Source organism: Phodopus roborovskii, unplaced genomic scaffold, assembly GCF_943737965.1.
Source record: "Phodopus roborovskii unplaced genomic scaffold, PHOROB, whole genome shotgun sequence".
Lineage (NCBI taxonomy): Eukaryota > Metazoa > Chordata > Mammalia > Rodentia > Cricetidae > Phodopus > Phodopus roborovskii.
The window spans coordinates 27,765,103-27,788,908 of NW_026126517.1; the positions used below are offsets into that span (position 1 = coordinate 27,765,103).

General features: G+C 42.7%; 1 protein-coding gene across 1 annotated transcript; it reads right to left on the minus strand.

Moving 5' to 3' along the window:
- Nucleotides 1-13,727: 13,727 nt before the first annotated feature.
- On the minus strand, nucleotides 13,728-23,802 carry Sdhd (succinate dehydrogenase complex subunit D). The gene is made up of 4 exons (XM_051197424.1): nucleotides 23,648-23,802; nucleotides 20,580-20,696; nucleotides 18,313-18,457; nucleotides 13,728-14,570 (listed from the first exon to the last, which is right to left on the minus strand). Exons 1-4 carry the CDS (start codon nucleotides 23,697-23,699, stop codon nucleotides 14,405-14,407), a joined length of 480 nt encoding a protein of 159 aa, XP_051053381.1. The 5' UTR covers nucleotides 23,700-23,802; the 3' UTR covers nucleotides 13,728-14,404.
- Nucleotides 23,803-23,806: the final 4 nt, after the last annotated feature.

Consider the following 23,806-nt stretch of genomic DNA (forward strand, 5'->3'; position numbering starts at 1 on the left):
GGTTCTAGCAATCAAATGGGATCAACAGGCTTGCATAACAAGTGTCTTTATCTGTTTGAGTCATCTTGCTGGCTACATTATGTGTCTATCAGCCGTTATAATTTTTATTTCTCTGTGAAAGGTTTAAGCAAATGAACATTATTAGGCAGTTCACACTGACTATGACCCCAGCTCCAGCAGCCCTGACACCTTCTTCTGGTCTCCATAGGCACCCACACTCAGACACGTGTGTGCATGCTCACACACACTTAAAAATAAAATCTAAGCACAGACTACATACGGCAACAACTTTATTTTATCATCCCTGGCCAAGGCTCCCCAGTCTGTAGAGTTAGGAAACTGAAGGACTGAATTCTCCCCTGTTTGCTTTCTTTCTATCATTCCCTTGAGACCAAGCTCCCTAAGGCCTTGAATTCATTCCTCCTGCCCTGACACCCCCAGTGCAGGGTTTATGTGCAGGCACCTTCTGTTTTCTGGGAAGTTTTGTTCTGTCTTCCTTCTCTTCTGACTCCTGGTGGCTGATGCTTAAATAGTGTGGTAGAGTGTTGTGACAGAGACTGGATTTCAGGATCAGACAACCTCACTTTTGAATCTTGTCCCATAACCTAGGAATCAAAATGAACATGAGATATACATGGCTATCCTGACTCAATGGCCAGCTATCTACAAAGGAAACAATAGAAGCACCTCTCCCATGGGGTGGCTGTATACCTCACATGAGCTAAATAAAGGTCTTGGTGGCACACGGCACTAGAGTGTTTAATGCTTCTCCAAGTGTCCACCACTCACTTCCACCTCAGCTTGTCACTCATACATCATAGCTCAGACATGAGGCCCTTCCCTCCCACATGTGCTACCCACCCGCCCCCACACGACACTTTGTTTCTCTTCCTGCAGACTCCTTTCTCCTCAGAAGGAACAGCATTTCATTGCCTTCTGCTCTTTTTCCTGGCTCTAAGATATGTGTTGCCTTTTTTTTTTTTTTGTTCTTCCTATCTTCTCTCAACACGTGGGTTTTACAACTTAAAAGTTAAAACTTGAAAAGTTATAGTTTAACTTTAGAGCTTAAAGTTAGCTCATAAACGCCTATTCCATTTTCCTCGTTAGTTTTTTCCAAATTTCAAAGCCTTGATTGTACTGTACAAGAGAATTCTAATTTAACCTAGTGCATAGAAAATAGCTACTTACAATTAGAAGTCTTGTTAATGTACCAGCAGTTGTTCAAAACCTACACAGCTGGCTAGGCTGTAGTCACAGCTTCAAACAGGTTCAAAAATTGGCCTTTGATTTTATATTTTTCTCTCCAGTGGTGTTTGAGGTGTTGGTTCATGGCTAGGCCTCTCACTCTCATGGTGGACTGGTGTTTTTTTTTTTGTTTGTTTGTTTGTTTGTTTGTTTGGTTTGGTTTAGTTTGGTTTTGGGGTCTGGATATAAATGCAGTGTATTCTACAGAGCTCAGGTCTGAAAACTAGAAACTAAAAGCAAGAAATGACATAGACTCTGAAAAGAGACCATGAGGCTCAACCTGCCTAAAGCAGATCTACAATGGAGGCATTTCCCTCTCCTTGTCCCCACCCCCATTATTTTCTCCCCATCCTTTGGAATGCTTTCTTTTTTGTGTTCTGTAGTAGTCACATCCTCTAGAGGAACAAAACTGATAGAATAAACATTTGCATATACAACACACACACACACACACACACACACACTCACACATGACTTTATTAGAGTGGCTGATAGGCTGTGGTCCAAGCAGTCCAAGAATCCAGAAGTTGTTCAATCCACAATGCTGGATGTCTCATCTAGTCTTTACTACACACACAATCCCAAAGAAGTAGACTCTAATGCCAGTGAAGAAATGGACTTACAGGCTAGAGTGAGGGTGAGCAGGCCAAAGACAGCAAGCTTCCTTCTTCCATGTCTTTTATATAAGCTGCCACTAGAAGGTATGACCCAGATTAAAGGTAGATCTTCCTAACGCAAAAGATCTGGATTAAGGTATGTCTTCTCATCTCAAAATATGTATGTCTTTCCCACTTCAAATGATTGCATAAAAATTTCCTCACAGGTGTTCCCAGCCACTTGGGTTTTTGGGTTTTTGTTAATTCCAGATGTAGTCAAGTTGACAACCAAGAACAGCCATCACAGGCTCTTGCACTGAAGGACAGTCTGCAAGGTGCTTTCAGAATCATCAGTTCACTTTGATGTAGCTTTCTGATTTAAAAAAAAAAAAATGAGGATTTTTTTTTTCAGGAAGCTCTCAGAGGGCACACTCTGAACACAATGTATTTTTAATACACATGTGAATGCAGTTCCAAAGGAGACCAGAGGAGGGAGTCAGACCCTCTGGAGCAGGAGTCACAGGCAGTTGTGAGCCACCTGATAAGACAAGAACCAGAAGAACTCTTAAGTGCTGAACTCTCTCTCCAGTCCCACAAGGTGTTTAGTATCAGGCGCTGGAGAGATGACTCCAAAGTTAACACTGCTTCCTGCTCTTCCAGAGGATCTGAGTTTAGTTCTCAGTACCCACATCTGGTAAGTCCAGTTCCAGGGCATCCAGTACCCACTTCTGACCTCTCTGTGCACCTGTACACACACACACACACACACACACACACACACACACGCATGCACGCACGCACGCACGCACGCACACGCACGCACACACACACACTAAAAATAAATATTAAAAAAGATTAAGACCATAAGCAAACATTCAAGCAGGAGGTTAGGATGCAGCTAATCAATGGAAGTTTATACAAACCACTAGGTTGGATCCCCAGCACTGTATAAAACTAACCATTGTGATACACTCTTGTAATCCCAGAACTCTGGGGGGAAAACAAAAGGATAAAAAATTTAAGGTCATTCTTGACTATTATAGCAAATATTTAAGCAAATTTTGGCTACATGAGACTCTGTGAAAAAAAAGACTCAATTAAAATTTAAATATATATATATATATACATATATATATATATATCAGGGCAAAAGCTCAGGTCTTCTAAAAGTTCATGGGTAAGAATAAAAACAAAGTGCAGGGTGAACTGAAAACACGTCACGTCTCTAAAACAAGAAATTTACCTGAGACTCGTGTGAAGAGGGATTCTTCCTTCGTGGCTTATGAACAAGGGACTCATTGGAAGGTATCTGTGTAGATCAGAGGGCTAATTAACACAGCAAAGGCCTAAACCATAGGCTGCAGGGAAGGAACACAATAGTTTCTATGTTTTAATTACTTCTCTGGTTCTTGCCATTCTGAAAGTAGTGGAGACTAGTTTTTAGATTTTTTTTTTTAGGGTGTTCCTTTTGTCCAGGGTTGTATCTAAGTTCTGTGGGGTAATACCAAGGTATCAGGGATGGGATGGGTAGGGAACTTGGGGCTCTATTATTATCAACACACTGAGGCATATGCTAAGACATCATTCCCTTGTGGTCTCTGGCCAGCTGCTCACAAATCTGCTGCTACTTAGCAGAGTCTCACTCCTGTCCATGAAGCACTTTTAGAAGTTTGGCTGTCTCCACCTGCATGGTGGACGGACATTCTTGATCACTGCTCTAGGATCTGTTGTGCCTCCCTCCCTATATATGCTGGTTGCTTAGGCCATTGGTGGTGGTTGACACAGCCACTCTCTTGCCTCCCAGAGCCCCTGGCACAGTTCCATTCACTTGGACATTATCCTGTCTTTGCCTTGATTGCATTTCCTTACTCACAGCGGTCCTTTGAGGGTGAGTGAATGAAGGATGTTGGTCCAAATCAAGACTGAGTGCTTTTCCATGGTTGAGAGAAGAGAAATTCCTTTCTGAATAGGCATGGGTGAGGCCAGGGGCTGATGTAGTCATTATTTGCTTAATATTAAATCATTCTGTACTGCTAGTAAGAAAAAAGCCAGCCTTAGGAGAAGCCAACAGAGGGAAGAAAGAGGAGCCAGTGCCTGATAGAAGCACTTCTGCCTCTGATCCTTTAACACTATCAGCCTTAAAGGGATCCTCTATAGCTGTTACTGGGGGCTTCTAACTAATCCAGGCGGCCTTGGAAATGCTTCTGAGAACACTGAACGTCCTGGCTTTCTGGACTCTGCAGGACTGCACTGAGGAAGGTCAGGTCTTAGCTGCCATCCAACCATTTCTCTTACACTGGGGCTCTACTCAGAAAACAGCATATGGGTCCCTGTGTTTTTGTGTCTCATAAATGCAGTGAGGGAGGTCAACCTCCCCTCATCCCCAGAACTCAACAGGGAAGCTTTCATTGGATCCTCTCCACCTCTGCCCAGACCTGCTTTTTCAAGAGGTGACTGAGCCTGCAGAGCCTGTAATTCCACACCACTGGTCTCAGAATTACAGGTCATTTGGGTCCTCTAATATTCCAAGGCTGGACTGTTGGTCAAGTACAGAGTGAACAGGCACATGGTGGGGGAATGAAGGAAGGGCAATCAGAGGTTCAAATTCACCCTTAACTACATAGCAAGCACAGAGCTAACCTGGGATGGAGGAAAACTTTCTTGAAAAAAGAAAAATAGGGAGCTAGTGAGATGGCAGCTTGTTTCAGTGCCTGGGACCTGAGTTTGACCCTCAGAACCCACACACTGGAGGAAAAGAACCAACTCCTTCAAGCCGTCCTCTGAAAATATACACAATAAATAAATAAATAAATAAAATACAATTTAAAAATTTGCAAGCCTCCAAATCTCTGAATTCTCGAGGACCTTAGTCAAGAGCCTAGATTTTTCTGTGTTGGAGGGGCAGAAGGCGTCACCTGCCACCTAGGCTTTGTCATTTATCAGTGGCTGGTAGCCTCAGAATCTTTCGTGGTTAAAGATTTACTATAGCAAACAGTGCCAATACTGTCTGACCCACGAGCAGCGAGGTCACAAGTGCAGGCTGCACACAATGTGCAGAGCCAACACGTGGGCCGTGCCTGGTCAGCATTCCTCTTTCACCTTGATAACCCTGCACACCCCAGTCTTCCAGTAAGGGACTGGAAAGGTGCCACCTTCTTCCCTAGCACCTTCATATGGATAACTGAACCTAAGCAAGGGGTCAAACTTGCCCATATCAAATGCCTACTGTATGCCAAGCAATGCGACATTTACTACACAGATGCCCACAAATCAAATTCCCAACTCAGTTTCCAATGACAGGCTAGTCTCAGGAAGTTGCACACAAGTTGCTTGAAGAAAAAAACAAAAAAACAAAAAACAAACAAACAAAAAAAGCAGCCTGAAGATTAAGTGTAAAACTTAATGCACTATATCCTTTTTTTATTTTCTTAATTTATTTATTTATTTATTATTATTATTTTTTTGAGACAGGATTTCTCTGTATTGCTTTGGAGCTTGTCCTGGAACTAGTTCTGTAAACCAGGCTGGCTTCGAACACCCAGAGATCTGCCTGTCTCTGCTTCCGGAGTGCCAGGACTAAAGGTGTATGCCACCAACACCCAGCTGTACTATATCCTTTTATTAATAGTAGTAGCAGTATTAGTATTTATTAGTGTTAATAGTAGTGAGTTTGTGTGTGAGTATGTGCTCACATGCACTTGTGATGGCATACCCACCGTGACTCATATGTGGAAGTCAGAGGGTAAACTTTTAAGGGTAAATTTTCTCTCCCTCCACCACGTGGATCCTGGGGGCTGAACTCGGGTTATCAGGATTGGCAACAAGCACCTTTACCTATTGAGCCATCTTGCTGATCAGATTTTGAACTTCTGACCCACCTACCTCAGTCTGCCAGCTTTTAGAATTACAGGCATGTGCCACCATGCCCAGTCCAACTATGTGTTCATTTTCATGTTTGCATAAAGGTCATAACCTTTATCTCATTTGAAAAGTTATCATTTAAGTACACAAGAGAGGGAGAGGTGATCTGAGAAAGTGGGAGTGAGGGTGTGAAGATGATGGAGGTCTGTAGTAAAGTGAGGACCTCACTCAGAAGTCAGCTCCCTCGAAAGACTTGGAGATCAGTTCTTTTTTCACAGATTTTTTTGTGGGTTATAGTATGCATATATGTTGGGGAAATACAATTACAAACAGAATCTTGGGACTGAAGAGATGACTCAGCAGTTAACACTGGCTGCTTTTCCACAGGACCTGGGTTTGATTCATATCTGCTCCAGTACCGGCAGATATGACGTCCTCTTCTGAGCTCCCTGGGCACTGCACACATGATGCACAGACATGACATCCAGCCAAAACACCCAAACACATAAAATAAAAATAAAGGAAAAAAATTAAAGCCAAAATTTTTGGTCAGGGATAAACAGCTCTGAGGGTAAAAGCACTTGCCACCAGGCCTAACAAGCCGAGTTCCATCCCCAGGAGCTCCATGACGGGAGGAGAGTCCCACAAGCTATCCTCTGACCACTACACAAATGTGGGCCCACCACTGAATCAAATGAAAATAAAATAAATGAAAAACATCTTAGCTGGCAGATACAACCCACTTTACACATTCCTGAGATGAATCATAATTAATTCTCAATTAAAAGGTCTTGACATTTATCATCCATGGCTCATCCTAACTTTTCTGAGTATTCTAGTTTCATTCTGTTGCTATGATACAACACTCCAACAAAAACAACAGGGGTTGGAGGGGTGTATTTGCCTAAACTTCCAGACCACAATCCATTAATGAGGGAAGTCAGGGTAGGAACTCAAGGTAGGAACCTGAAGGCTGCTTGTTATTACTACTCCCATAAACTAACACACTCCCTCTCTGTCTGTCTCTCTCTCTCTCTCTCTCTCTCTCTCTCTCTCTCTCTCTCTCTCTCGTGTGTGTGTGTGTGTGTGTGTGTGTGTGTGTGTGTGTTATTGTTGAGACAGGGTTTCACTTTTTAGCCTTGGTTGGCCTATAACTTGTAATGTATACCAGGCTAGCCTTCAACTCCCAATGATCTGCCTGCCTCTACCTCCTGAATGCTAGGATTGAAAGTGTGAGCCACCATGCCTGGCTTATCAGGAAAAAAAATCTTTTTTATTTCCAATGCTCAAATTCTGACCCTTGTACTTGAAGCCTATGTCCTTGTCCCATGGTCAGACCACTAAGATCAGACAAACTGGGGAGCTCAATCTTGTCTGTCAAATGTCTGCCTTTTCCTTCTCAACATATAGAATACCCATTGTTCTATGCTGCTGGGCATAAGGGCTCCTGAAGAAATATGAACACCCTCAACCCCATTTTGAAAGTAAAGTTTAATCCTCTTTACATTGAAAAGGAGTGATTGATTTTTTCCCCAGATTTGGTGTCTATGTGTAGTGTTCATATGTGTGTTTGCATGTGTGTAGGCACACAAGTATGTGGATGCATGTGCATGTGTTTGTACATGTATTTGGAAGTCCTGACATGTATATGTCAGGAACCATCCTGTATAGAGAGGTAGGGTCTCTCAATCAAACCCAGAGCTCACCAATATGGCTAGTTTTACAAGCCAGCTTGCCCAGGAAATCCCATTTCAGCCTTCCAAGGCTAGAACTATAGGCAGGTCACGTGGGTTCTGGCGATTCAAACTCCAGTCCTCACATTTGCAAGGCAAATATTTTTAAGAAATCAGGCTGACCTTGAACTCACTATTCAGGCCAGGGATCCTCCTGCCTCAGCCTGCATGCACAAGCACATAAAACCACGCCCACCCAGTGTAAGTTAACGCTTTAGAAATGGTCTCTGTGGTGGCTATTTTTAGTTGTCAACTTGTCAACATCTGGAATAAACTACAATCCAGAAACGGAGAACACACCTGTGAGAGATTTCTTTGCTTGTTTTTGAAGTGGTGAATCTACTTCTAGTCTGGACCTTTGAGGTGAGAAGACACACAGTTTCCATCCGAATGAGGCAGGAAGACTCGTGTCTTTACTCAGATCTGAAGGCATGAAGACACAACTTTGGTCTGGGCCATACCCTCTGCTGGAAGCCCATTAAGAACATGGAAGAAGGTAGCTTTGCTCTTGGCCTACTTGTTCTTGCCTTGCTATAAAATCCATTCCTTCACTGGCATTATAGCCTACTTCTTTGGGATTCCATCTGTAATGAAGATAAGCTGACTCATCTAACCTTGTGAACTTCTAGACTCTTGGACTGCCCATTTATATCGAGACATTGGTGGATTAGCTAGACCACAGCCTGTAAGTCATTCTAAAAAAAAAAAAAATCCTGTGTGCCTGTGTGTGTGTGTGTGTGTGTGTGTAGAGACAGAAAGAAAGAGATTGATTGATTCATTGTGTACATTCAGTAGAGAACCCTGAATGTACTCAGGAACTTTTGACACAGATTATTACTAACTAGTTCTACTGACAATTCAGTCTCAACTCTGCCCCTTTTGTTTAAGAGCACAGAACTAATTAATTCCAAATCACCTCCAAATTAGAACTAAATTCGTTCCAAATCACCTCCATATTAGAATTAAATTCATTCCAAATCATCTCCCCGGAAGAGTTTTGCCCCATCTCTGGGTCCTTGTCTTTATCACTTTTCCTTTACAGTCGGCTCTCACAACATCCCTTGTCATTCATACTGGAGACAGCATGAAGAGGAAAGTTCCAAACGGAATGGAGCACCTGGCCCTGACTGCTGCAGCTGGCTCAGTGCCAGCCTTGCCTCTGCTCAGTCTGTAGCTGCCAAATTGAGCAACAGTTTGGGGATTCCCAATGTCATGGGAATGACCCAGAGAGAAAGCTGTGTTCACATCAGACAGCTCCACTCTCCTGTGACTAATATTCTTTCATAAGCTTCATGTGCGATGCTGACTCATTTCTCTATTTAAGACGCTATTGATCAGGACATAGTATAGCAATGTCAACAGAGACTAGATGTTGGGCACATGCCTTTAATTCCAGCCCTCAGGAGGCAGAGGCAGGAAGATCTCTGTGATTTGAGGACAGTCTAGTCTACAAAAGGAGTTCCAGGACAGCCAGGGCTATACAGAGAAACCCCATCTTGAAGAAGAAAAAAGGCAAACAAACACTTAATGCCACCAGAATCCATTTTCACTTTGGACAATGCTAAAATTACAAAATAGCCAGAAAAAAGGTTCCTTCTCTTCTACTTCATCTTTTTTGATGAGACAGGGTCTCACTATGTAGTGCCAGCTGGACCCAAACTCGTAGTTTTCCTGTCTCTGTCTCCCAACTTCAGGGGTTATAGGGCATGTGCCACCACATCCTGTTAAGGCTGCTCTTAAGTGTTAGTTACAACACGTGTGTGTGTGTGTGTGTGTGTGTGTGCGTGTGTGTGTGTGTGTGTGTGTGTAATTGTAGAGGAGCCCATCCCCTGTCTTCTCAGTATTTTTTTTCAATTTTCCACCCACTGGGTTGCTCCTGTGGGCTTCATGTAGGGTCGACTGGTGCCTGAGTAACTCACAAGTGGCTATGTCACTGAAGATAATGCCACAAGTTTCACTGACTAAATTTATTACATGAAACAAAAGGAGCTAAATAGAAATTTATTGAATTCTGCAAGCTTCTAAGTGGCATTAAATATTAAAAAGAATGAGGAGTAAAAGGGGGAAGAGGAACAGGAAGAAAAAGAAGGAGAAATAGTATGAAAAAGCATGTAGGCCTGCTGTAAAAGCCTGAAGGGAAAGGAACAGTGACAGTCTGAGGGAGAAGAAATGTGTAGCCAATATACAGGGTCACCAATAGAGCTGAGTCGTAGCCCAAGTGTCAAATCATCAGTCACACCCATCTCTTTAGGAGAATATTCAAACCAGAAATAGAGCTGATAAAGGCTATAAAAAGTGTCACTTACTTCTTTAAAAGACTGTTATGTGTATAGATGTTTTGTCTGCGTGCGTGTGTGTGTGTGTGTGTGTGTGTGTGTGTGTGTGTGTGTGTAATACCCAGGAAGGCCAAAAAAGAGAGTCTGATCCCCCTTGAAGTTGTGAGTCACTGTGTGGGTGGATGGGATCGAATCCAGGTTCTCTGCAAGAGCCATCCCAGTGGTTGTTATGGGATATTTTATCATACTGTGACATTGAGACTGTTAATAAAGTTAACCTTGAATCAGGGGGTGGAGACAATGACTAGCTGGCTGGAATTAGCCATAGAGATTTTGGAGGAACCAGGGTATGATAGGTTAGGAGCAAGATCAGGGAGGGGCTTAGAGATTTACAGGCCTTTCAATCTGGGAAGCGCAGACTGAGGGTCAGCTGGTTGCTTCTCCGCTGCTCTCTTCATCAATCAGGTTTTTATCCCAATATCTGACTCCAGAGCTTTTACAATAATAGAACAACTTAGGTAAATGCTTTAGTTAAGCCCCTCCTATCCTTCTGTATTCACAGTATCTGAGGACATAAACTCAGTAATAGTTAAAATACAAGCTAAGATAAAAGGTGAAGCAGCTGTGACACAAGGAGCGAAGGAAAATATATCATAAAGAGTCAAAACTGGCGACACATGGCTGCAATCCCTGCACTCAAGGCACTGAGGCAAGAGGACCTAGGGGGAGTTTGAGGTCAACCTGGGCTACACAGTGAGTTCAAAGCCAGCCTGATCTATATGTAACGTGATCCGTCTCAAACAGAAATTTCAAAAATCAAACTCAGGGCCTAGAAATGTGGTTTAGTATGTAAGACCACTTGCTGTTAAAGCAAGAGAACCTGAGTTCAAATCCCCAGGCCCATGTAAATGCTAGGCACAGCAGTACATGGCAGTAACTACAGCACTAGGGGAAGGATCCTATGAGCTCACCTGGCAGCTAGCCTAGCCAAAATGGTTTTAAGTTTCTAATTCAGTGAAACCCTGTCTCAGAAAATAAGGTGAAGAGCAAAGTGACAAAGCAAAAGACCCAGCCTCGTACTCTGGTGTCTACATGTGCACGAACATGCTCCCCGACATCCCCCCCCCATACATACACACAAGCAACAGAAGTAAAATTCAATAAATTCCACACATATAGAGGTCAAGGACAAAGATGAAACACTATGTTCACCACAAGACAGAGAGACATTACTCAAGACTACTCACCGCATCATTCTTTACAACAGACAACAGATAGAGGTGCAAAACAAGAGGACCAAGTAATTGAAGGACAGAGCACCCACCACAGTAGGTAGTTTCCTTTGCCAGCAAGTGATAACACAGATAACACATGAGAGAGGGAGAGAGAGAGAGAGAGAGAGAGAGAGAGAGAGAGAGAATCTGGTGCCCTCTTCTGGCTTCCATGGGCACTGCCCTTGAGAGAGAGGGCTTGCATGCATATACACATTCAAGCAAAACTCACACACACAAAATAACAAGAAATAATTGTACCACGTTCTCTGCATATATGTTATGGCTCTTAGCTTGGTGTTTTTGAGACTCCTAAAAGTGGGACCTAGTGTATCTCTGACTCTTGCCTGCTCTTGAGATTCTTTTCCTATTGGATTACCTTATCAAACCTTGATGAGGGCTTTCACCTGCCTTATTTTACCTTGCTTTGTCCTGTTGGATCTGGGGGGGAGAGGGGAGATGGTGGTGGCTAGGAGGAGTGGAGGAAAGGGAAACTGGTTGGGATGTATTATATGAGAAAAGATTCTATTTCCTATTTTTAAAAAAGTTTGAAAAAAAAAGATATGGTTTAGAGACAGAGAGATGGCTCAGCAGGTGACAGTACTCGATGCTGCACCCGATGACCTGAGTTGGGTCCCCAACACTCACTCAGTGAGAAAAGCTGACTCCAGCAGGACACCTTCTGACCGTCACTGGAGTATGGCCACCCTGCATGCAAACACACACAAAATAAGTATGTGCTCAAGAGTTCTTCTTAGGCTTGCCTTGTAGTCAGTCACTCTGCATATGCCTGAGAAGGCATCATTACCATGGGTGACTGCCACAATCCCTTCAGCTTTGTGGCAGGGAGGCATCACTAACAGCATGACCACCATCAGCTTTCCTTTGAGCTTTGTATCAGGAAGGCACAGCTTGTTGAATTTACTGTTGCCAGTTTGCTTTTTCAACTTTGTGGACCTTTTGAAGCCCTGCCATTGGATTACCTTTAACCTTCCAGCTGGTCACTGTGGAGCCTGAGCACAGACTACAAGGCCATTGCGGGCTCATTTTGAATCTGGTCACAGAAGGCTGGCCATTGGGAAACAAGATGGAGGCAGCTGGCAGGCTTTTCACAACCGTGCTTGAACTCTGCCTTCTTAGTTTGTTATTACCACTACATTTATTATCTGTCTGTATGTGCTCAAGCCATTTGAGGGATAACAAAGGGTCATTTCTCCCTCCACCCCGCTGCCTGATGCACAAATTCAGGTTGTCATGGTTAGCAGTTAAATATGCTCATGGATAGAGCATTCTCTTCCACCCCTGATTTTTAATTCTATTTTCTTTTTCTTTTTTTGAAAGGGGAGGTTCATGTATATCACAGAACCTCTGCAGAGGTCATAGGACAATGGGAGTCGTTTTCTCAGGCTCTCTCAGGCTTGGGAGCAGCTGCTTTTACCCACCAAGCCATCTCACCAGCCCCACTTCATACCAGTTTTCCCGTTTCCTACCCTACTGTTCAAGGTATTGCTGACCATGCAATCGTGTCACCTAACGTACTGACACATACTGCAAATGGTCCCTGGAAATCAGATGGCCCTTCCATTTAAACACATCCCAGCCTTGCTGCCCCTCAAGTCCCCAGGGAGTGAAATGTGTTAATAATTATCAAGCCTTCAAGTCCATGCAGCTAGAACATGGGGTTTAGAAGGCTTGGCACTCACAGAACACCCTAGCACTAAGATAGTTCTAACACTTAATACTCAATCTTCATATTTTAGTCATACTTAACTGCCTCTTCCTGCCTATCACATGAGCCCTTTCTGTACTGTTGCATTCTATGTGAATTACACATTTGCTAAGCCTCACAAGTTAAAACTCAGCTGATTCAGAACTGTGGATGCAACACTTAGTTTTAATTACTTGGAGGTTTAATTGGGGGAGTGGTGTTGTTAAGTAACAATTTCACTATGTATAAGCTTGCTGAGGTTGACGTTGGCCTCAAACTCACACCAACCCTCTTCCCTCTGCCTCCCAGAAGGCTGGAATTAGAGGCATGTACCACCATACCTGGCACAACAGTATTTTTTTGTTGTTTTTCTTTTGGGGAAGGTGTCAAGACAGGGTTTCTTTATGTATCCCTGGCTATCCTGGAACTTGCTCGGAAGATCAGGCTGGCCTCAAACTCAGAGTTCCACCTGCCTCTACCTTCCAAGTGCTGGGATTAAAGGTGTGTAACACACTGCCCAATGCATAAAAGGTTTTTTATATTGGTTTGGTTTTTGGTTTCTTTCAAGACAGGGTTTTTCTGTGTAACAGCCGTGACTATCCTGGAACTCATTCTGTAGACCAGGCTGGCCTCAAACTCAGAGATCTGCCTGCCTCTGCCTCCTGAGACTGGGACATAACAGTTTTAATGACTAAAAACTAGAGCCAGGCATAGCAATATACAACTCAGGAGACCAGACAGAATGGCTTGAGACTAGGATTTGGATGCTGGCCTGGACAACACACTAAGATACCATCTCAAATTAAAACATGTGAGTTTTGTGGTTCACAACTATAACCCTAGCACTTGACAGCTCTAATGCCAGCACTTGAGAGGCAGAGACTGCTACAAGTTTGAGGGCACCCTGTTCTCCTACAAATTCAAGGCCAGCCTGTTCTACCTATAAAGAGTTCCAGATCCAATTTGGCCTCTAAGACTCTATCTTAAACAAACAAATGGCTAACCAAAAATCCAGACACTAGAAATATTAGCACATAAAAAGTACAATGTATATTCAGTGTATAATATTTTATTTAAAAATTTTGCTTTCTCAGAGTATAATTTGTCATTAGGAATCCCCATGGTGGGAAAACACTTTATTACCCAGCCTTTGTGGACAGCTTATTCCTGCACAAGTGACACTTATCTGAGAGTGAGCCTGTCTGGAATCTGTCATATTTCAACCCACTTACAAAGGAGAACTCCCTAAAGTGAACATCTCTAAATTCAGCTTCCTTAGACTCAGAGCCACCAACAGCTGGTGTCAACTGAACAGAGTGGAAGGTTCCAAATGGAATACTTTCCAATTTCATGCGAAGTATATGACTCATGACTGAATGAACAGTCCTCCCTCCCAGTACAAGTAGTGATGTCTCCCCTTATTCGAGCAGGAATAAGCAGAGCTCTGCTCAAGCATCGGTAGTTAAAGGCAACCCAAGCTCATGAAATGTGTAGTCATACCGTGAGTCTATATGGAACTCAAGACTCAGGACTAGTTGAACCTAACTCCTCACAAAGCTTTTCCTCAACAAATGAATTCTGAAAATAACCATGTAATTAGAAGAAATTCTGTCCATCAATGGACTTCTCCTTCACGCCCTCCTCACTGGGAGTTCAATGGCATCGACAGAGCAAGGCAATGAGGCATACAATCTAGGGTGTCGCATCGCAGAGGTCAGAGCTTCCACAGCATGGCAACTGCTCTGCAGATGCCCACATCGTGGTAGTTGAAATAGCAAAGCCCAGCAAAGGTCAAAGCGGAGACGGCCAAGAGGCCTGCCTTGACAGCCTTCTGTGTTGCATCCCCATGAACGTAGTCAGTCACCACTTGTCCTAGGCCCCTAAAGAAAAGAAAATCACAGCACAGGGCAGTTAGAGGCCAGACAGGCAAGCCATGACCCACTCACCCAAAAAGTCAGTCTCAAAACACAAAGTCTTTATCTGTAACTCCAATAACTGTTTGCTTCCTCCAGAGATTCTGTGTAGCCACTTTTACAGGTGGAATTATTTCTATATTTTGAGATAACAAGCCAAAGTAACTCGCAGACTACAACCAGGATTTCTGCATCTTCTTAGTATTCCCCCATGACAGCGCCCTTTACCAGCAGAAAGTAGTTTGGAAAGAACGACGCCCAAATTCCCAAATATTGTTTATAAATGTTTGTTTTCATTTAAATGGGGTTGGTTATAAATGGTTAATGATCACAACCAATAATGTTTTAAAGGTAAAAAGGGGATTATGGTATAGATATGAATACTTTGTTTTGGAATAGATTTTCATTTATTGATACAATTTAAGGTCAATTTTGTGATGTGTATATTTCTCCTTTTGTTTAGGTATTGTGTTTATATAATTCATTCAGAAATGTATTGTATAATGTAGTACAGATTATAGATAATTATCTATGATAGTCAAAGCTTAGAGTTAAGTTAGCTAGGTTTTCAAGATACACAGAGATGTATCTGAGATAGATAGGCATTCTTCAAACCTTTCAAAGACCTACAGAATATGGCATTTAAAATGGTTTAGGGTTTTCGTGACAGTGAGACATAATTGCTCTTGGCAATACCACCTGCACCAGAAAGGAAGATGGACATTGAAGAAACTCGTTTTGGAGTTTGCTTCCAATATGGCAAGACTAGCCATTTGGACAAGATACTGCTCTTGTCTGGACTGTTTGACTTTGTGATGTATAAATTGGACATGCAGGACCCACAGAAAAGTGATTGCTGATTCAAGATGGACATTGCTATAGAATTCCTGCTTAATGGAAGAATCTGCCAGACAGTCTGCAGGACACAGAGGAAAGTGACTGATAAACTGCCAATACAAAAAGACAGTTTAAAGTTTCCTGCTTTGCTGAAGAGTCTGCCAGACGCACTATGGCCTATGGGCTGAAGATGGAAGATTACAGAAGAACTTCAGGTGACTGACAAGGCAAAGTGTCTCTGTCATTTCTAGAGTTTATATACTATCCTTCTGTGGTCTTTGATGGAGTTGAAGACAGATAGTTATGGTTATAGTTTTCCTTAATTAAGCTTAAAGATAAATTACATATAGGACTTTAACTCACAAAGATAAAATAGATAATGGAATATTTTCTTCAAATCTTGCTAAATGTTAATGAACTAAATAATGTTAACTGTGATTCTTATTTGATAACTGTTATGTGATATATTTTGCTATGTTAAGCTTAAAACCCTTCTTTTTATTTAGACAGAAAAGAGGAGATGATGGGAGATGCCATTATGTATATGTTTCTCATACTGGTTAATAAATAAAGCACTGTTGGCCAATAGGAAAGGAGGATAGGAGGGACTAGGAGACAAGGAGGAAGAGGAAGTAGTAAGGAGGAGTCAAGATGGAGAGTCTGGAGAGAACAGAACCGCCATTCCTCCGCTCTCGGTAAGACCACGTGGAAATACATAGAAATGGGTTAATAATTAAGACAGAGCTAGCCGATAAGAAACAAGTACTTGGCCAACAGAATAATATCTAATACAGAGTCTCAGTGTGTTAATTGGGGCTGGCGCGGCGGCAGGACGAAAAACCTTACTCATTACAAAACCTTGTCTTGAAAAACCAAAAACAAATAATAAACTCTCCTCTTCATTTCTAACTAAAACAAATGTTCTACAGTATCTTCACTCATGTAGAGTTTACTAAGCAGGTATTGTTGGCAGAACATGTCATGAATGCTAAGGATAATGGAACAGTAAGTTAATGAGGCTGGAGCCTGTGAGTCAAGTAAAAACCATAATAAAGCAGGTGTAGACTGCAGAGTGCCCCAAAAAACACTCACCTGATTTTAAGCAGAAGTATCCTAAATAAGTGACCCAACTTTACTATTTCTACAGCAGTTCTTTCTTTTACTTTTTTTTCTTCAAGACAGTTTTTCTGTGTAGCTCTGGCTGTCCTGGAATTTACTCTCTAGACCAGGTTGAACCCAGGGATCCACCTACCTCTATCTCCCGAGTGCTGAGATTAAAGGCATGGGCCACCATGTCCAGCAAATTGCACCTTTTTAACAGCATTCAATTCGGTTTTTTAGTGCAGTCAAAGTTGTGAACTACCAATTCTAGAACATTCCACACACATAAAAAGAAGCACTAGCTATTAGCCCATTCACTACCCAATCACTCACTGACTTGTCTCTATAGATTTGCCTATTCTGGCATTTCATAGAAATAAGACCATGCAGGACTTAGCTATGTCCTTTGGGTCATACTTCTTTATTCAGCATAGTTTTGCTTTCAACATTCATCCACATTGAAGCACACCTTAGTACTCCATTCCTTTATGTGGCTGAATAATACTCTATATTCTATTTTGGCCACATGGATGGTTTTCACTTTTAACTAATTTAAGTGATGTGCTATGACATTATTGTATAAGTTTTAATGCAAGTACATTTTGTTTTCTTTTTTGCTGTTACAGTTTTTTTTTTTTTTTTTTTTTTTTGTAATGAGATCTTGCTATGACCTCAAATTTGCTATATTGCTAATGATGACTTTGAACCTCTGATCCTTTTGACCCCTCCTCCTTGGTGCTAGATTACAGGCAAGTACCACCAAGCCTGGAATGGTGGGGAGAGAAAACAGGGCTTCACAAATGCTAGACAAACACTGTAACAACTGAGCTACCTGACAAGCTCTGTCTGCACTTCATTATAGAAAGGAAGGCCAGGAAGGGACAAATGCACAAAAATAGTAAACAGAAGTAGCAAGTGTTCCTAAGTAAAAGATGACAAATGTGAGAACCGAGTAAGTGGTTAGGGAAGACTTTGCTGAGAGTACAATGTTCAATATCTTAAGATGGGGGACAAGCCAAGCAAGCACATAACTAGTAAAAGTTTCGCACAGAACAAGAAGAGAGTGGAGGGTCCCCAGCACATCTGAGGAGTAGTAAGAAAGCCAGTGTGCCTGAAAGGGGCAGCTGGAAATGAGACGAGTGGGTGTGTGTTTGTGTGGGAGCAGTGGTGGTGCCGGTGGTTTGGGTGGTTTGAATGAGACAGCCTCCACTGGCCTTTGACTACTTGGTGGAACTCTTTGGGGAGGCCTAGGAGGTGTGGCCTTGCTGGAAGTGTCACTGGGGGTGCCTTGGAGGTTTCAAAAGACTCTCACCATTCCCAGGGCTCTCTCTGTGCCTCCTACTTATGGATGAGGATGTGAGCTCTCAGCTCTGGCTCCAGAGCCATACTTGCCAGCCAGCTGCCAGGCTCCCCACATGCCAGTCATGGACTCACCGTCTGAAACTGTGAGTCCCAAATAAAGTCTTGGTCATAGTGTCTCTTCACAGCAATGGAAAAGTAGCTAAGACAGAAGGACACATAAGTAATCCCAGCAGGTGAGCCTGAGTCACGACAACTTAAAGTTTAAGGCCAGCTTAGGGTACTCTGACTCAAAAAACTTAAATATTAATGAACTACCCACATACCCAGATTTATTTGGCCGTTGGTAGTTGTTTGTATGTTTTTAAGTTTTCCCAAAGTCTTGAGAACTTCAGTCAACATTTTCTTCATAAACAGACAGGCTTGCAGCAAACAGAACAATCAGACAATGGGGAAGGGCTGTTGTACTTGCCAGTGACCATGCAGGGTGAGGGCTGCAGCCAGGGAGTAGTCCACCACAGAGCAGGGATTCAGGTACCCAGCTGGAAGCAGGCCCAGGAGCAAAACACTGACAACCCTCTCGCTAGTCCAGTGGAGAGATGCAGCCTTGGAACCAGCTACAAAAAAGAGATTCTCAGAGTTGAGGAAGGACAAACACTTCAACCAATCCCATGATTACTAAAACTGTCAGGATAGTAAAAAGTATACTTGGCAGACCCATCTTGAACACAGAATCAGACAGCAAGCATATCCTTCGTATCTCTGAGCACAAGACACACTTTCTAAAAGGCAAGAAGGCAGGCTACATATGTGTAGAATTAAGGCAGTCTTGGACTTCAGGCAAACAAGCATATCATGAATGTAATTTAGTGATCACTAACGGACCTCTTTAAAATAATAAGACTAAATAATAATAATAACAACAACAACAATAACTGTCTAGTCTTGGAGAAAATGTAGTTATGTTCTAAAAACAACTTAAACCAGGCAAATGAAAGAGAAGCATGGGTCCAAGAATACCTTTTAAGGTTATAGTCCTTCTGCCCCTTTACAATTCAGTGCTAAACCAATGAAACACAAAGGCTTTTTTTAGACAAGGGAAAAACAACACAGGCTCTAAGCATTTCTTTTTCTTTTTTCTTTCCTGTAGTAGGAATTTGTTTACACTTGGTACCGGTCTTAGGGTGTGGCTTCAGTGTGCAGACTTGTAAAGAAGAGGAAGTGTCTCTCTCCCGCTCTCCTGGGTGGTCTGAGACCTGATCACAGCATCTTGAACCTCCAGGGACAACAACCAACCACAGTGGCTTCTTACCTTCACTGTATGAGTATTCCCCAAATGAATATCTGTTATTCTTTTATTCAGGCATTCATGGACTTCCTTAATCTGCCCTCACTTTTTGTTGTGTTTGTTTCTTCAGGACAGGGTTTCACTGTGAAGCCCTGGCTGTCCTCAAACTCACAGAGACCCATCCGACTCTGCCTCCCAAGTGCTGGGATTAAAGGTGTGTGCCACCACCATCTGGGAACTCTAAGCATTTCTAAGAGAACCTACAAAAGGATGGAGTTCCTACACAGAAAAATGCACATGGGCATATACAGCAAGACCTATGTATACAACTTTAGAAAACTTTCTTCAGTCCCATGTACTCCTGAACCAGTCTGCTACTAACAAAAGAAATCCAGAATCAAAAACAAAAAGGTTTTAAAAGGAAGAAAAAACCCAACAGCTCAAATCTCTCTAATTCTTAAGTGGCAGACTAAAGAACTGGGGAGGATTGAAAAGTAAAACTTAAAAACCAAGACACTTTACAAATACCGATTTCAGCAGCCAGGCATGACAGCCCCAAAGAGGCTAAGGCAGTAGTACAGACTGAGTTCTAGGTCAGCTAGTATGAAACCTACCTCAAACAAAATTCACAAACAACAAAAAGACAAATAAAAACCCATGATTTCAGGAAGAACATGGCAAGTCTGAGGCTAACCTGGAGTACAAAGCAATTTTCAGACGAGCCAGGACAAAATAAATATTTCTCTCTCCAGACTTTAAAAATGGAAATATGATTAACTTATTATTCATGTGCAGATTGTCTAATGTGAATATCCAAACAGTATTTATCTAGGAAATTCCATATGGTTTTAATCAACCTAAAAAAAAATTCCAGCTATAAATCCAAGATTCAGTTCATGCCCAGCTGGCTCCTCTCCATTGTCAAAAACAAAATAAAACAGAACAATAACAAAAAAAAAAAAAAAAAAAAAAAAAAAAACCCAAAACAAAAAAAAAAAACAAATAAAAAAAAACAGTAATTGAGCTACACTGAACAGACTTCCTACAGCTGTTTTCTTAACAGTAATGTAACAAATTTTGAAGTTAGGCCAGAAGATTCTCTGTGAATATAAATGGCATCATCACTCACGTTTGCACTGTCTGCCCAGGAGTGTAAACTAGGTCTTTATTTAACAAGCAGTCAACACAGACTCCCTGAGAGACACCAAGACCCACCGAATATATAATGATGAGTCTAGATAAAGATGGCTGAAGCACCAGTAACCGTGCACAACTGTCTGGAACTTCAGTTCCGGGAACCCAAAACCCTCTTCTGGACTCTGTGTACCAGGCAAGCAAGTACCCAGACAAGACATGCAGGCAAAACACCCACACACTTAAAATAATACTAAAAATTGTTAAACAGTAAATAAAATAAAACTGTTCACAAGGCATCGGCAGAGAGAACATACAAAGGTGGCTTGGTGAGAGGTGAATGTGCCGTGTGCCCTGCCATCCTGGGGTAGGCTGGTCCTGGAGAAACGCTGAGACACAAGCAGGTTTGACCACCCGGCTTCGCAGCAACAGAGCTGAGGAGGAAAGACAGGGATCATAAGCACTTCCTAGCACGACCAACAGACTTTGCAAACCACCATGAACATGCCACTCAAATCGTAAACTTTTATTTTACAGGAATTATTTTTACATGTCTAAGTATCTTGACTACATGTATGTCCATGTACCATGTACATGCCTGGTGCCCACAGACATCCTTCCCCATAACTGGAGTTACACCTCCCCTAGACCTAGAATTATAGTTAAGAGCCACCAAGTGGGTACTGGAAAGAGAACCCAGTTCTCTGGAAAAGGAGTCATTGCTCTTAACCATCTCTCCGGTCCCAAACTTTTATTGCAAAAAAGAAAAAAAAAAAAAATTCTATGCTGGGGATATAGCTCAGTTGCTTGCCTGGCATGCATGAGGCTGTTTCCAGCACCACATATAGCCCCACTACATGACAAGCAGAAGCAGAAATTTAAGGCCATCCTCATCTACATATGGAGTTGGAGGTCAGCATGGGATTACATGAGACCCTGTCTAAAAAACAACAAAAATTTACAGACCCCTAATAATAACTCACATTGCTTTCATGTATTTAAAAAACCGGTGGCCTCCTGTTCTTTCCTTTACTCATCTACTTAACTAGTATTAACTACAGTCAATACTAAGATTGGCAATGAACCAAGAAGGATAAGGACAAAAGTCTTTGCCCTCAAGAGATCCAATGTAGTTTAGAAAGTTCACCTATTGAGCTCTTCTTTTCAAAACCAAATCTCATTTTATATTCCTAAACTCCTTACTGTCCCCTTTTGGATCCTGCCTCTTGGTTAAGACAGACTGATGTCCACCCAGCTACATCACAGATTAGCTATGGGTCGACGAGCAGCAAAGTTAAATAGCTCTCTAAGGTTTTGCTTCATTTGAAGAAGGAGAATGTTTAGTTTGGTGACAAATGCCATGGCCAAAATCAACTTGGGGGAAGAAAGGGTTTATTTCAGCTTGCACTTCCAGGCCACAGTCCATCACTGAGGGACATCAAAGCAAGAAGGGAGTGAAGCAGAAGTCACAGGAGTGCTGCTCCCTGGCCTGCTTCCTGGCTTACAATCAGCTAGCTTTCTTATTCAGCTAAGGCACACGTGCCCAGGATAGTGTTGCCCACAGCGGGCTGGGCTCTCCCACATCTACCATCAATCAAGACAGTTTCTCACAGACATGGCCAAAGGCCAATCTGAAGGAGACAATTCTTCAGTCAAATTCCCTCTTTCCAAATGACTGTAAGTTGTACCAAGTAGCAAAAACTAACCAGTAGTCAACAACTGCATTTACTTCATAACACTGCTAAAAACTAAGCAATATATGCAAAGGATTAATGAGTTCCCAGAATGCTAACTGCATACATACATACACACAAAAATAACTTAATATTTTCTTTCTTTTTTGGTGGGTGGGGGAGGTGGGGTTTGTTTTTTGAAACAGGGTCTCACTTTATAATGTTGGCTGGCCTGGAACTCTATGCAGACCAGGCTGGTTTCTGACTCCAGAAACTTGCCTCACTCTCTCTCCCTTGCCCATGACCTTGAACTTCCTAATCCTCCTGCCTTACCCCCAAGCACTAGAATCACAGGCCTGCTCAAGCATTCTACCAAGGGAGTTGCAGCCCAGCTCCTCCTGCTCTTTCTTTCTTCCTTCCTTCTCTTTCCTTGCTTCCGTGAAATGTACCTCAATCCTAACCATTCAACTGTGAAATTGTTTTTAATACTCCTATGTCTGCTCCAGAAATCCAATAATAGCCAATAGCCAGTCAGGGATTTCTCTCCTGTAAGTCACCAAATACTACTGACATACCTCTTCAACATTTCCTGAGACTGCCTACTTTTTCTTGTACCTTCCAAGCTCAGGACTTCATCAGGCTAGTCTACCACAACAGTGACTCATCTCACCTCCAGGACTTGCATCCCAACCAGCTCTTCCTCCATCAAGGCCATCTACTACACTGTTACTAAACGAAATTATTTAGACAGAAAGTATATAGTTTGGCAAAAGGGCATGTGCTTATCGTGCATGAAGTTCTGGATTCAAAAGGAAAAGACTGCCATGTAAGGTGGAACACACCAGGACAAGTTTCAGGCCAGCCTAAGAAACAATAACAACTAAACCTAGACCGCAAACCTATCAAGGTTATGGCCAACCTGGGCAACAAAGAAAGACTGTGTCTTCAGAATATAATAAAATAAATTCCGCGATGTAGTTCCATTTCACCTTTCTAGGCTAATTTCACACTTTGGCTTTCAACATAGTATTTATTTGTTTCATTCCATCTCACACTACGCTTCTTACTGTATCCCTTCACCACGGCTTTTGCTGCTCTCAGTTGCGAATTATAATGTACTTCTCTGCAGGGCCAAGACAGGTTAGTCCTTCCAAAACAATTGCCCCAAACTTTCTCTGGACTCATATCAACAATGTGTACATAGCACAGTAGTTTTGCTTTACATTATCTGTAGCACCTCCCCCAAGTTCTTTGAGAGCAGAAGTCGTTTTATTCGTGTTTGTATACCAGCCTCTTAAGCCCCTTGTATAACCAAAATGCCTGGTTAAAATGATTATCGAAGCCCTGGGTGGCGGTGCACGGCTGTCATGCCCTCGGGAACCAGTCGGGAGGCTCCCGCCAAGCTCCAGGTTAGCCTGCCGCCGTCTCAAAAGATTATCAAACTGACTCCTTCCACCCCCACACTCACATTAGCACGGCATCACCACCGCAGCCCAGAGGCTGGAAGTACCAGCTGGGGAGAGCGGGCACCAGGTAAACACTTGGGCCTTTGGGCTACAGCGGTGTGGGCTGCGTCCTTGCAGGCGATTCCGGGGCCGAAGAGGAAGTCCCTTCCTCCCATGACGTCCCACCACCCGGTGGTCGAGCCCTCACTCCTTCTCTTTCCCTGCTCTAGGCCGCAAGAGGAACCTCTGATAGTCAAGACAGCTCACCTCGGCCTCCTTGGCCACTGCAGAGGACACCCAGCTTTAAGAAAACCGCCATCTCGCTTAAGAGCGCTCAAGGTCACTCAACAACCCGGAAGTAGTTATGTAGCAAGTCCCGCCCCGCGTAAAAGAAGGGCAACGCCACCTGGATGGTGAACCGGAAGG